The sequence below is a fragment of the Oryctolagus cuniculus genome, chromosome 14 (assembly GCF_964237555.1).
Source record: "Oryctolagus cuniculus chromosome 14, mOryCun1.1, whole genome shotgun sequence".
In the NCBI taxonomy this organism is placed as follows: domain Eukaryota; kingdom Metazoa; phylum Chordata; class Mammalia; order Lagomorpha; family Leporidae; genus Oryctolagus; species Oryctolagus cuniculus.
In genome coordinates this window covers 11,050,555-11,065,783 of record NC_091445.1, presented here as the reverse complement: position 1 = coordinate 11,065,783, position 15,229 = coordinate 11,050,555, and the positions used below count along the sequence as shown (strand labels likewise).

Genomic DNA, 15,229 nt, shown 5'->3' with positions numbered 1-15,229 from the left:
CATTGGATTCTCAAGGAAAGTGCCGATTGTTTAAGCTTTTCTGCATGAGCCATACTTTTCTCTTCTGGGGTTCCGACGGACTTCTTACGTGTTCTCTGACTCTGAAATCTTGATTCTAATATATTATAAAATTTTAAGGACTGCAGATTGTCACCACGTTTTTCATGTGTATCATAAAAATTATGTTAACCTGGCCTAATATATTTGTAGGTACTAAAAATTCTCTGAAACATGAGTTTTTGGCATGAAATTGGAAACTTGAGAAGACCGTCTTTCCTAATGTCATTGTCACTCTCTTTCACTTCTCAGGAATACACTTGAACATCATTGAAATAGTAAACCTTCCTTTAGTTCAGTAGTTAGGGTTTTTAAAAATAAATTATCCCTGCCTATAATTTTTATTATTTACAAAGCACCTTTGCATACAGTTACACTTAATCCACACAACCACCCTGTTTACCTAATAATTTAATTCATAATAATGAGAAGCTGTTAATCAGAGATGTTAAGTGAATTGCAAAAATTCACATAACTAGTAAAGGAACAGAATTTTAATCCAGGTTAGGTTTTAGTTTCTGTTCCTTTTAAACTATTCTACCTTTGCCTTTTTATTACTATCATGTCCAACATTTGTAAAATTTGGTTATATAGTATAACACTCATCTTGTAAACATTTGAATTCTTAAATGCATTAAAATCAAGTTTTACTAATTTACAGTAATGTTTATATGTTGAACATGTTCTGTACTTGCAGTAAGAAACACTAGTGATGCCATCTTGTTCCTAATAGCAGTAGTTACTGTTTGATTTATTGAAATTATAAAATAATTTTTTACTGATGCTTTCCAAATTTATGTTTATTCAAGAATAAGTGCAAAATAGCTTATCATTGAAATTAATATTATTAAAACTTACTTTATTGCTTCCTATACTCGAATGTGTTTGTCCTTAAAAATTAAATTTGGGAGTGATACAGGTGCACCTGAAAAATTCCTTTATTTTCTTCCATCTGAGTTTTCATAAAATCAACAGTCAGCCTTTCATATTTCTGAATTTCTCGTGTACATGAATTTTAATATAATTCCTCAACTTTGACTTGTTTATACAGAGCTATTTATATATACGAGTTTTTTTGTGCTGCACACCTGTATATGATATGTATATCATGTCAAAGAAAAGTACACTTTGTCTTCATTTGCTTTTACTCTTGTGCCTAAAGGAAGATATTGTCTTTAAAGCTACAGAAGAGAGAGTAGGAGAAAACATGTATGAAATGATAGGCCTGCAGCCAAAGTGTAGTTACTGTCACTAATTTAGGTAATTATTTTCCTGGTAATCTGTATAATCAGATAATAATTTACATGTACATTTTGTCTTCCCCCTTTAAAAGGGGGGTATCTTTGTGTACCTTCATTTTTGATAAACCATTAGAAATTCTGATTCTTTTTTTACTGTGAAATTTAGAGTCTTGTTTATAATTAGTTTGATATAAGCACTGGGGATAACAGTGTATTTGTTCTTTGTATTACTTGTTTGATTTTTATAGGAAATACAATGGTCACATTGAAAGTAAACCATTAACCATTCCCAAGGATATTGACCTTCATCTAGAAACTAAGTCAGTTACAGAAGTGGATACTTTAGGTAAGGGGAATCTTGGTAAAGTGTTCTGTAAATCTTAGTTTTATATTATGGTAATAAAATATTTTTATTTTATTATGACTAGATTGTTTTGTATGTTTTTTTAATCATTAAGTCCATTTACTGAATATGAAATATTTCTAAGAATTAATAATCCCAAAATGACTTCATTTGAATTTTTTTTCTGTTAATCTAACTTGTAATATTATTTTCCTCATTTTTCAGAAAAGGCTGACTACACTAGCTTGTTTCACAGTTTCTTTTTACAAAATGGAAATCAGTTTTTATTTTTTCAACTTCTAGAAAAATGCAAAACTGCATTTTTCTGTATATTTGTAATGAATTACCTATGCTTATAAGAATTCCATTTTATTCTTAGTTTTATTAGAAAGAAACATGGTTTTAGAACAGGGAACAGGAGGGACAGATGTGAGTACAGTGTAGGTCACTGCTTGGGACACCTGCATTCCATATCAAGTGCCTAGTGAAGTCCTCGATCCTCTGCTTGCGATTCTACTTCCTGCTAATGTGCACCCAGGGAGACAGCAAGTGATGGCTCAAGTGCTTGGGTCCCTAACATCCATATGGGAGACTTGGATTGAGTACCAGCCTCTCAGCTGTGAACTGGCGCAGCCTTAGCTATAGCTGACATCTGGGGATTAATCCATCTATTGGAATCTCACTTTGTTTCTATTTCTTTGCCATTCAAATGAAAAGGAAAATAAATTTTTTTGAATAAGAGAAATGAACTGCATGAGAATCAGAGAAAATTTATCACTTAAGATTCACTTTTATCAAGTGGATACCTCTAAATAAGTCATTTAGTTTCCCCACATATCTCAATGTCAGTAATTGTAAGTTGATTATAATGGCTTTAAGTTTAAAATGAAATTTATGTGAAATTATTTGAATCCTAGAAGGAAAAGACATCTAGGATAGTGTTATTTAAAACATTGTTTTTCATACCTTGCTATACATTAAGATCACTTGAGGACCTCTTTACAGATAAAAGATTTTCAGAGAGTCAATCTGGAGTAGGTGCTGGGCATTTGTATTTTTAAAAGTGTTGCTTAAAATAATTTCTTCTTTTTTAAAGTAGTTGTATATTTAGTGATCAAATCAATTTAATTAGCATATACCTCACCTTAAACATCTATGATTTTTGTATCTTGAAAGTCTGTTTCCACTCACTTGGACTTACCACTAATGGTAGAGCTAAAATGGTAGAGCTAAAAATGTTATTCCAAATCCCATTAAGTTGGCATATACCAATGCCATCTTACTAGTTAAAGTGATCAGTTTAAGTTCATAATTTATCATAAAGATAGGATTAAGTGTCAAAGGGATCAGATAACAAGGCCAGTGTCTGCTAATAATAACTGATAGAATTAAAAAGGAGAGAACTATCCAACATGGGAAGCGGGATACACAGCAGACTCATAGAATAGCAGATGCCCTAAACAGCACTCTGGCCTCAGAATCAGCCCTTAAGGCATTCAGATCCAGTTAAAAAGGCCATGAGAGTTTCTCAGGCATGGAAAGCCAAGATGCTGTGGCAAAAAAATGACCTAAATGAAAGATCTCTGTGAGTGAAATCCCAGTGGAAAGAACGGGCCATCAAAGTACGAGGTACCTTTCTCTGAAGAGAGAACTTCCACTTTGATTATGGCCTTGTCTAAATAAGGTTGGAGTTTGTGAACTCAAGAGGCTTCCATAGCCTTGGCAGCTTATGACAAGAGCCTTGGGTGATTACTGACATCATAAATAAGAGTGTCAGTTGTTAAATCAACAACGGGAGTCACTGTGCACTTACTCCCCATGTAGGATCTCTGTCCTTAATGTGTTGTACAATGCGAATTAATGGTAAAATTTGTTTTCAAACAGTACTTTGTGTGTCTGTGTGGGTACAAACTGTTGAAATCTTTACTTAGTATGTACTAAGTTGGTCTTCTGTATATAAAGCTGATTAAAAGTGAATCTTAAGAATGGGGTGGGAGAGGGAGTAGGAGATGGGATGGTTTGCGGCTGGGAGGGTGGTTATCGGGGGGGGAAAACTGCTATAATAAAAATTTATATTTATTAAATAAAAGTTTTTTTAAAAAGATGACTAAGGAAAAATCCAGTCTGTTCCAATTTGAGTTAGCTGTTTAAGTGCCTCTGAAAGAAAATGAGGACTTCTGAACGTCACTTGGCTGTTTGCTCTGAGTGAGGTGTGTGGAAGAAGCCTATGTGAGCATGGACAGGCATGGGGACTTAGAATGCTTACTTCATTTTTGTTAATAAAAGCTGTAAACTTTTAGATAAATGGATATTTGTATGCCTTTTCTGTCCACTTTCCTGGTTCCTTCCAGAAAGTTTTACAAAAGACTGATGGGGTGACTTTTTTCTTTGTATGGGAAGACGATTGAGGTTGGAATCTTGCAGCCACTTAGGATGACTTTTTCTTTCAAGCTGATGTTCAGAAGCTTGGTCAGTCAGAACAGAAAACCTAAAGCAGATAAAACTTGAAGCAAATAAAGAATTTACCGAATCGAAAAAGGATCTGGAATTTGAAAAATATCATGACCTCCAGGAAATGATAATTTTGGTTTGTTTTGATATTTTTAATAGTTATTACATTAAATGGTATTTCATTTTTTTTTAAGATTCTATTTATTTATTTAAGAAGTGGAGTTACATTGTGCTTTGAGTAGAGGAAAGAGTAGCCCACACACTCAGCATGGCTACTAAGACCTAAGACAGCATGAAGATATCTCAGAAATCTGAATATAGACCTACCATATGACCCAGCCATCCCACTCTTGAGAATTTACCCAAAGGGATCACAGTGAGAGGGAGAGACAGAGAGAAAGGTCTTCCATCTGCTGGTTCACTTCCCAAATGGCCACAACTGCTAGGCCAGTCCGAAGCCAGGAGCCTGGAGCTTCCTCTGAGCTTTCCATACAGGTGCAGGGGCCCAAGTGCTTGGGCCATCTTCTGATGTTTTCCCAGGCCATAGCAGAGAGCTGAATTAGAAGAGGAGCAGTCAATACTAGAACTGGTACCCAAATGGGATGCTGGTGCCTCAGGCAGAGGATTAACCTACTGCTCCACAGCACTGGCCCTGGTATTTTATTTTTAAAATACTTTGCCTATAAGGATGTATTATTGTCAGATATGATTTATTACATTTTACAGCTAGAACTTTTCCAAAGTCATACAGATCAAGTAATTATGTGCCAGTTCAAGCTTACGAATTGGTGTTTACATATATGAGTCAAGATTTTTAGGAGTCCTTCTGAAAAATGATTTGATGTTGTGGACCATGCTCATACTCTGCTAGAAGTTCACCAGAATATCTTTACCTTATAAAGACTTTAAAACTGTGAAATTTGGAGGGTGATGAAATTGTATTTATTTTTGGAGAATGTTAATTTGAATGTAAACTCTTGAGAATAGTTTATTGAAGGAATATGGTTTTATGGAAAATTAAAAGATATTTCATCAGTTTTTCTTACATAGTGGAAGTGGGAATAAAAAGTATATTTTTGATTTTAATCTGTAGTAACTAACAGTTATTGGTCCTTCATTAGTGTAGCTAATATTAACTCTTATATATGTAAGAGAAATTAACAATAAGTACATCTGTTGTATTCTAAATCAAGCTGAATTCTAATATTAAAAGTATCATAGCTAGATCTTCATGAAAAAGCACAATTTCTGTAAAAAGTACTAATCAGTTAAGGACATAAAAACATATTGCAGCCATATTTTGACAAATTAAATAATTTTTGGTAATCATTTCAGGTTTGTTTAATTTATAAGGTACTGAAATTTAGTTCTGAATGTTAACATCTTGATGTATTTTGCATTTTTAATTTCTCATATTTATAAACATACTACAAATCAACAGATAGGATAAAGTCTAGCATACATAATATTTTGCATAAATCCTCATAAGCTGTTTATGAAAATTTAAGTGAAATTTTTTGACCTTTCTTTTTCAGCATTGCATTACTTTCCAGAATACCAGTGGCTGGTGGATTTCACAGTGGCTGCTACAGTTGTGTATGTAATTACTGAAGTCTATTACAGTCTTATGAAGCCTACACAGGAGATGAATATCAGCTTAGTCTGGTGCCTGCTTGTTTTGTCTTTTGCAATGTATCCTTCAAAACATCATTGGTATTAACTTAGGAATGTATTTTCCTTTTGCATCTAATACTATTAGATCTCATCTCTGATGTGAAAATGATTTTAGATCATTAGAAAACATTTCTTTGTTGAAATTTTCTCTGTGTACTTGAAAATATTTTCAAAGTAATAAAGATAAATAGTTTTAAAAGTTAAATGTAGCCGGCACCGTGGCTTACTTGGCTAATCCTCCACCTGCAGCGCTGGCACCCCGGGTCATGGTCCCGGTTGGGGCTCTGGATTCTGTCCCGGTTGCTCCTCTTCTGGTCCAGCTCTCTGCTGTGGCCCAAGTGCTTGGGCCCTGCACCCACATGGGAGACCAGGAGGAAGCACCTGGCTCCTGGCTTCAGATTGGCCCAGTGCACCAGCCAGCCGTAGTGGCCATCTAGGGGGTAAACCAATGAAAAAAGAAGACCTTTCTCTCTGTCTCTCTCTCTCTCTAACTCTGCCTGTCCAAAAAAAAAAAGTTAAATGTAAAGAAAGATACCTATCTTTCCTTTTTTTAAATCTGAGTCTAAAATCACAGAAGCAGCCTTTTACCTCTGCATTTCTTTTTTTTTTTTTTTTTTTTTTTTAAGATTTATTTTATTTATTTGAAAGAGTTACAGAGAGAGGTAGAGACAGAGACAGAGAGGTCTTCCATCTGCTGGTTCACATCTCCAGATAGCCGCAATGGTTGTGCCAATCCGAAGCTAGGAGCCAGGAGCTTCTTCTGGATCTCCCACGTGGGTGCAAGGGCCCAAGGACTTGGGCAATCTAATACTGCTATCCCAGGCCAAAGCAGAGAGCTGGATCAGAAGAGGAGCAGCTGGGACTAGAACTGGCACCCATATTGGATGCCGGCGCTTCAGGCCAAGGTGTTAACCCGCTGTACCACAGCGCCAGCCCTAGGATTTCTTACCGTATGGAAACCACGATGTGATAGATTCAGATAGTATTGTTCCTTGTTCCCTATTCCCTGTCCTTCCTATTCTCCCAAAATAGAAAGCATTTTAGTGAATTTATGATCACTTTTTTCCATGTCATGCTTATGGAAATTTTATTTTTAGTTAAGCATTATTTTACTTTCCTTGGACAATTTTTATTTTTATTGTATGAAAACTAAACTCTTAGACAAAATTGGTGCTACTACAGTAGTTCAGACACAGCATTTCTCTCTTTTCCAGTGGAAATAACCTCCTAGAGACCTCAGTTTTCTGCCTCTCTTAGACAGCTTTTGTCTTGGGACTCTTTACCACCTCTTTAAGGTTTCCCTGTTCCTCTTTCTGGATCCCACCATTTCCTCTTGGCTTACTCTCCTGGCAGACTGCATTCTTGAAATCTCATTTACCTGTAATTATGCTTATTTTTCCCCTTTAGTTGATTGATCCTTTAGTTCAGTAGGAAACACTAAGAAGAAAATAGTTTTTCCTGAGAATTTTGAATGCTCTTGAGAAATTGGATGGCCTTTTCTTTCTGTGTTTACCTCTTCTTTCCCCCAGCATGCACCTGCCTGAAGCTTTTTCTTTCTTCTTTTGATATTCTGAGGTTTTATTATTAAGTGTGTTATGTTCTAGGTTTATCCTTTCAATCTGGAAACTTGTATCTTTTACTGCTGAAGATGTTTTCACTTCTTGTTCATTATTTTTATTGAAATTAAATTGTTTCCTTCTCACACCTTCATTTCCATCTCTTCAGAGGCCAACCTTCTTCCAACTCCTAGCTATTGCTGTTCACCTCCATATTTCCATAGGCTTACAAGGCCACAGCTTGATTTTAGTTTTAGGTTTTAGCTGCTACCATTTCACTTTGAAATGAGGAATTAGCATATCTTCCTGGGTTGTTGCTGGTGCTCATTTCTCCTTCATCTCAGCTTTCACATATAGAAGAATATTCAGTGTTAATGTTATAATTGCATGAACACTTCACATATCAATCCTTGTTTTAATTTTGCATTTGTGTGATTTCTTTGTATGTGTGCTCTCAATTTAACTGTGAACTTTTCTGGGTGTTTAAATGTCAGTATGTTTGGAAGCATTCTTGGTGTATCATTCTCTGCTTGTGGAGAGTTCTAGTGTCCAAGAGAGGTCCCTACCTGGATTGGTTGACCTGATGCACAGCTGTGCCCCTGGGATCACCTGTCATGATCTTCCTAGGGTCTCTTTTTGCATAGTTCTTACTAGAGCTCTGTGTCCTTAGAGTCTATATCTTTCTCCCACTTGGTTTACTTCCTCATTTGGCTGGAGATCAATCTCACCTCCTGATCAGATGGATCCTCCAGTATCACCTTCATGTAAGTTGCGTGGGAGCTACATTTTTCTTGTGGCCTGCATTTCTGAAAATATTTTTATTCTACCCTACAAGTTAATTGATCATTTGACCGAGAATGCAATTCCAGCTTGAAAATCATTCCCCTAATAGTTTTGAAGGCATTATTTTATATATTTTAGAAGGACTGAACAAAGCCTTAAAAGTCAACATCTTCATTAAGTGTATTGTGTGTTGAGTAGAAATACTGACGATTTATGCCAATGAGAAGCATCCTCAGAGAGTCGATACTACGTGAATTCTAAGAACACAGTATTAAATTCAAGCATTTACAATGCTATATAATTATGTAGAATTAAATATATGAAAATAGCAGTCAGAATAAAACCCATCCCTAGATATCAAGCATATGCAACACACTAAAATTATTTTAACTTGATAATTAGCACTAGGTGACTATTTTGTCATGCTGCTTTTCTCATATTTTAGTAAATTCTTATGTCCTTCAAAATTTAAAAACATTATTTATTTGGGAAGCAGAGACAGGCAGAGATCTCCCATCTGGTGGTTCATTCCCCACATGTTCACACAGCCAAAACTGGACCCTGCCAAAGCTGGGAGGCTACACTCAATCCAAGTTTCCCATGTGGGTGACAGGGACCCAGCTACTTGAGCTATCACCTGCTGCCTCATGGCGTGCACATTAGCAGGAAGGTGGAATGGAGAGTGGAGCCAGGACTTAAACACACGTACTCTAATAAAGGATTTGGGCATCTTAAGTGTCAGCTTAATCCTCTGGACCGAATGGCCACCCCTTCAAAATATTGTTCATTAGTACTCTTCATTTTCTTTATGGTTTATACATATATGGGAATGGATATTCTTGATGTGCAGTTTTATATTAATGCGATATAACCCTTGATAATATACCTACCAGAGGAAAAAATAATTTTTTTTAAGATTGGTTTATGGCCGGCGCTGTGGCTCAACAGGCTAATCCTCCACCTTGCGGTGCGGCACACCGGGTTCTAGTCCTGGTCGGGGCGCCGGATTCTGCCCCGGTTGCCCCTCTTCCGGGCCAGCTCTCTGCTGTGGCCAGGGAGTGCAGTGGAGGATGGCCCAAGTGCTTGGGCCCTGCACCTCATGAGAGACCAGGAGAAGCACCTGGCTCCTGCCATCGGATCAGCGCGGTGCGCCGGCCGCAGCGCGCCAGCCGTGGCGGCCATTGGAGGGTGAACCAACGGCAAAGGAAGACCTTTCTCTCTGTCTCTCTTTCTCACTGTCCACTCTGCCTGTCAAAAAAAAAAAATTGTTTATTGTATTAGAAAGGCAGAGTTATAGAGAGAGGGAGAGACAGAGATAGATATCTTCCATCTGCTGGTTCACTCCCTAAATGGCCACAGTGGCTGAGGCTGGATCAGACCCGAGCCAAGAGCTTCTTCAGGTATCCCACAAGGGTACAGGGACCTAAGCACTTGGTCCATCTTCCTCTGCCTTCCCAGGTGCATTAGCGGGGAGCTGGATTGGAAGAGTGGAGCAGCCAGGACTCAAACTGGCACCCACATGGGATCCCTGTCCTTCAGGTAGCATTTTAACCCACTATGCCACAGTGCCGACCCCCCCAGAGAAATTTTTAAAAGTTCTTTGTTTCTGTGAATAAATTTCTTTGTACATTTTGCTCAGTGATACCTAATAACCTGAGACAAAGATCCCACACAGTCTTAAGCACTCACCAGGCTTTGCTTAGTTGTAAGCAGTGTACTCATGAAAGCACCAAATGATAATACCCTGTGGGAATCCCATAGCTGACTATCTCCCCATTAAACAAAGGATGGAAAGTACTGAAGAATTTACAATCCAAGCTATTTTTTGCTACCTCTATCAAAGTGGTAGGGAAGAAGAAAATAGAATCACATGTATGCTTCGGAACTTGATTTTCATTTTGACCTGTAGCATGTAAGAGAGTAACCTGCATTTAACAGCATGTAGATCAGTATTACCTAAGTGCCAGATACCCAGATTAACACCAAGGAGAAGTCTATTTATAGCTTGTCTTCTGTTATAACATACGCAGTTTTTGTTTCATGCTTTATAAACTGAGTTCAGCCAGTTCTGGCTTCTCTTTATTTTGTTACTATATATGCCTCCCAACGACTCAAACCCATTCCATTAAGTTCTGCTTCATTCCATAGTCACACATACCCAGTTGATTCAGAAATTCTCTGCAGTTATTGATAGAATGTCCTTTGTTAAAGTAGCCTACTTAAAAGTGAGGAAGAAAATTGCTTTATTTCTATTATCATTTTTGTTATCTTCCCCTATTGTACTGAACGTACCTATGAGAGATAGCAGTTACAATTTCTACAGAATCTTAAGATTTCTAAACATATGGGAATGACTTTTCACAGTATGTGCCACTATAACCTTGAACCCTGAAACCTGGAGCTGAGCCAACTGTCATCGTCAGTTGTGCTTTCTGCCTTGACTGAGTGGTGCATTCATCCTAGCCTTCATACCTGCTTCTCGTCTGGCTGCTAAACACAAACTCATTCTCAGCTCTACTCTGCTTTCCCATTTGTATTTTTCCCACCTACTTTGACCAAGTCTGTGTGTGCCAGTTCCATTTATGCAAATTACACACCATGGGGATGATAAAGAATGAAGATAGCCTTGCAGTGATGATGGAGTGGTTCTAGTAACTCTTTCCTGCACTGTGTTCCATGAAGTCTAAAAGTCATAGGAGAAATGTTTATTAATGTTATGAGTACAACACATATCACTTTCATTATATGAATAAAATAAGAAGATAAAAATGGTGCTTGGGAAAAGCCAGAGATTCTTTGGGGCAAGCAAAAACTTGAAAGATTAAAATACAATGTATAGATTAAAAAAAAAAAAAAAAAGGAACCTTTCTTGGGAATAAGCTGTAGCAGAGAGAGTAATACTGAGTGAGTTATGTGGATTTGAGTGAGAAGAAAGCTGTTCTACAAAGAAGGATAAAGCTTCTCTGTAGTCCTATTATATTTGGGTAAAGGACTGGATCATGAGTCACATTTCCACAGTGCTTGTATTTTACAATGTGGATGGTTTAAGGTACAAAACCCTATTATGTATGTTTTATGGCTGTGTTTTAAAATTTTAATTTTCCCTGGTTGCCAGACATACACATTTTATTCAAAGATTAAAGCCATGAATAGCTTAAAGTGAAATCTGAAGTTTTCTGGCTTAATATTCAGTTCTGTATGTAGATTTGTAACTTTAAGGTCTACAAATTAAATGTTGCATGTGTTTGCTGTGGGAATTAAACTACTGTTGCAAACCAGCACAACTTAGTCACCATTTGTACATTCCTTAGAAGGTTCTAAATCACTATATTCTTCATGAAAATGTTCTGCTTTAGATTAATAAGAAAAATGAAACACTAAACCCTGAAGTAGACTTTGAAAGATGTCAGGTATGGTGAGAGAAGAACAGAGTCAAAATGATTGAATGTGAGCCAAGGTACTTACTTCATCTTGAAAACTTTTACATAGTGTGCTTTCTTGCAGAAACTTTCAGAGATCTTTTGTGACATTAATGCTTTTAGATTACTTGGATTTCAGAGTAAGATCCTAGAGTTAAATAGCGATGTTGAGTAATAGGTTCTTATTTCTATTTATTAATGTATGTGATTGGTTTTTTTCTCATTTAGTTGTAAAACAATGATTAAACTTAAATTATATCTTTGTTTTAATTCAGAAGTTTACTTAATAGTTTCTTTGTTTTTAACATATAGGTTATGCTTTCAGAAATGCTTGGCTATTATTTCCCTTCACAATATGGTGAGGTTGAGATCAGCTGTTAGTTTTCTGAAAGGATGAGGTTTTAAACATTTCTGATAGGTTTTGCTTATGTCAGAGAATTTTCAGTTCTTTTTCTTTTCTGTGTGATCAGTAGTTAAACATACATATAGCTACGAAAATATTTCTTTCAAGTTTTGTTGAGAACTATCTATGTTTTATTTATTTTAACATTGGAAGGCAGGATCAGATTTTTTGTTTTGTTTTGTTTTGTTTTGTTTGAGAGATGGAGAGACAAAGACAGACAAATAGAGTTCCCATCTGCTGATTGATTCCCCAAAGGCCCACAGTGGTCAAGACTGGGTTGGGCTGGGCTGCAAGAGGAGCTCAATTCGTATCTCTCACAAAGGAGCAGGAATCCAGACTACCTCCCAAGGTCTGCATGAGTAGGAAACTGGAGTCAGGAGCCAGAGCCAGATACTAAACTCAAGTACTCTGATGTGAGTCGTGGGCATCTTTCTGTTGTTTTTTTTTTTTTTTTTTTTTTTTTTTTTTTTTTTTTTAATGGTTTATTTGTCTATTTGAAAGGCAGTAAAAAGAGAGAAATCTTCCATCTGCTGGTTCACTCCCCAGATGGCCGTAACTGGAGACCTGGGCTGATCCAAAACCAGGAACTGGGAACTTTATCCAGGTTTCTCATGTGGGTATAGGGGCCCAAGGAGCTGGGCCATCTTCCATTGCATTCCTAGGTGCGATAGGGAGCTAGGTAGGAAGTGGGGCAGCTAGGACTCAAACCTGCACCCATATGGAATGCCAATGCTGGAGGCAGCAGCTTTATCTGCTATGCCACAGCGCTGACCCTACTCGTTTACTACTTTATAAAATAAGTTAAATACTTAATTCTGTTTTAATTTGGAAATATATACATATACTATTGAATCTTTGCCCGTAAAAGTCAAAGTTGCATTGAATTCTTTTAGCTTTAAGATGATAGTGAACATTCCTAATAGTATTAATTGACATAAGTATTTTATGATATTTGAATTAATAGGACCTGGAAATAATCTCTGTGCATTAGATTTAATGATTAATACATATTTGTGGGGCCAGTGTTGGGGCCTAGCTGATAAAACTGCCATCTACAACGCCGGCATTCCATTTGGACACTGATTCAAGTCCTGGTTGCTCCACTCTGATCCAGCTCTGCATTAATGGCCTGGGAAAAGCAGCGGAAGATGGCCCAAATGCTTGGACCCCTTTACCCTTGTGGGAGACTTGGATGAAGATTCTGGCTCCTGGCTTTGATCTGGCCCATGCCTGGCCATTTGAACTGTTTGGAGAGTAAACCAGTAGATGGAAGATCGATTGATCTCTCTCTCTCTCTCTCTCTCTCTCACTCTCACTCTCACTCTCACTCTCACTGTCTAACTCTGCCTGTCAAATAAAAAAAAAAAAAATCTACGCTGAATTTTCTAGAATACTTTTATCAGATGTTATGTATGCATAGTTTTATATTTAGAGTATTAAGAATGTCAGAAAACCAACAATCGTCTTCCATAGCCTCTGGAACTAACAGCCTGGCTGTTAGCTTCCTATCTATCTGTCACTTCTGGCTTATGATATCTCTGTACTTGTAAGTATAGTGCTTATATTACCAATATTATTTATTTTGTTATAGTAAAATTCCTTAGGCAGTGTAACTTTATAAAAAAAAAAAAGGTTTATTTTTGCTCATGGATCTAGAAGTGCAAAGCCTAGGGGCTTCATGTGGTGGTGGCCTTCTTGCCTGAGTCCCCACGCAGCACAGATCATCACAGGTCAAGAAACAGGAGGCGTGCATGTATATAACACGACCAAAATTCAGTCATGAGGCATGGGCGCCTCCACCCCCATATAATCTAATCACTTCCCTAAGGCTCAGTAAACAGCATAATTGGATAGAGTTTTCAACCTTGTAGTGCCATTAACTTAAGAGTTTGGGGGCCAAATCATGTTCAGACCATAGCAATGTGTGCATATTGTAAGGTACTTCAGTTTCTTTTAATAGTTTTTATAAATTAATTGCTTGTTATAAAAATTTACCATTTTTTTCTTTGTGCTTATTATTAATTACATTAGATTTTCAGTGCAGTTGTTCACCAGTTCCCTTCTAACTGTATTAATTTCTTTCTCTTTCCCATGGAGAAAGCCTTAGAGACTTCCTGCTGTTCTCTGGCTTTAGGCTAACTGGATGCCTTTCAGGCCAGCAGAATAACTGTTAATCATGGGGCTGATTTTTGTTGTCATCCTAAGAATTCTCTTTTCCTTCCTCCCAAGTTTAATTTCCAATTTCCAAAATCCAGTGTTTTTCTCTTTTCTTGATTTGTTCAAAAGTTTTGGTGGACCTTTCTATCACGGTGCACATATGAGCTATTTTTAGACTTTGTGGTTTTGAAGCTATCTTAATTTTGTGCTCTCATTATTTGGTATTCGGTTGGATATAAAATCTAGGTTACTAATATGAGTATTTTTCTTCATAATTTTGAAGACACTGCTCTATTGTCCTCAATCTTGAGTGTTGGTGTTAAGAATTACAACATTGTGATATTTAATCTTTCCTGTATGACTTCTTTTGCTTCATTTATCCTCTCAGAAAATATTTTGTTTTTGAAAGTCTGTCATCATACATCTCATGAGGAACTATTAATTCATAATGCTGGGATTTCATGGGCTGTTTTTTAAATTTCATGTTTAAACAAATTTTTATTTACTTATTTGCAGAGAGACAGAAAAAGAGACAGTGGGAGTTCTCCCATCAGCTGATTAAATCCCAGATGCCCACAGCAGCTGGGGTTGGGCAAGACCAAAGCTGGGAACTCAATCCAAGTCTCCCATGTGGGTGACAGGGACCCAACTTCTTGAGACATCACTTACTGTCTCCCAGAGCGAACATTAGCAGGAAGCTAGAATCAGAAAAGAGCCAGGACCTGAACTCAGGCATTCCTATACGGGATTTGGTCACCCTAGGTAGTGTCTTTAACTGTTATGCCAAATATCCACCCTCTGGTGGGATCCTTTAATTTGAAAAATTCAAGTTTGAAAATTTTATTTCTTGTAAGAATTTTCTCTGCTGTTATTAACTTACCTCCCCCATTCATTTTCACTCACTTTTGTTCATCAAATATTGTACATCAAAGACTGATCTTCTCATCACTTTTTCTCTCATTTCCATCTTTGTCAAAAGTTTTCTTTATGGGAAATTATCCCTGACATTTTTTTCCAAACATTAGTATTTTCAATTTATCCTCTTTTTAATTTTTTCTAAACTTATTTTCACTAACAATTCCTTTTTCATAGCATTCTGAGCTTGTTTCTAGGACTCATTTATCATTGCTTAGCTTTATGAAATA

At 36.9% G+C, this 15,229-nt stretch overlaps 1 protein-coding gene across 8 annotated transcripts in view; it reads left to right on the top strand.

The window, feature by feature from the left end:
• Positions 1-15,229, top strand: part of TMEM161B (transmembrane protein 161B) — a 79,052-nt gene that overhangs the window by 43,365 nt on the left and 20,458 nt on the right. For 6 of the 8 annotated variants that reach the window (XM_008261921.4, XM_008261923.4, XM_051854025.2 and 3 more), the window contains 2 exons: positions 1,547-1,644; positions 5,628-5,784. In XM_008261921.4, the coding sequence (XP_008260143.1) occupies positions 1,547-1,644; positions 5,628-5,784 (255 nt within the window). Of the gene's footprint in view, positions 1-1,546; positions 1,645-5,627; positions 5,785-15,229 lie in introns of those variants that run through there. The other 2 variants (XM_051854027.2, XM_051854026.2) reach the window with 2 other exon arrangements.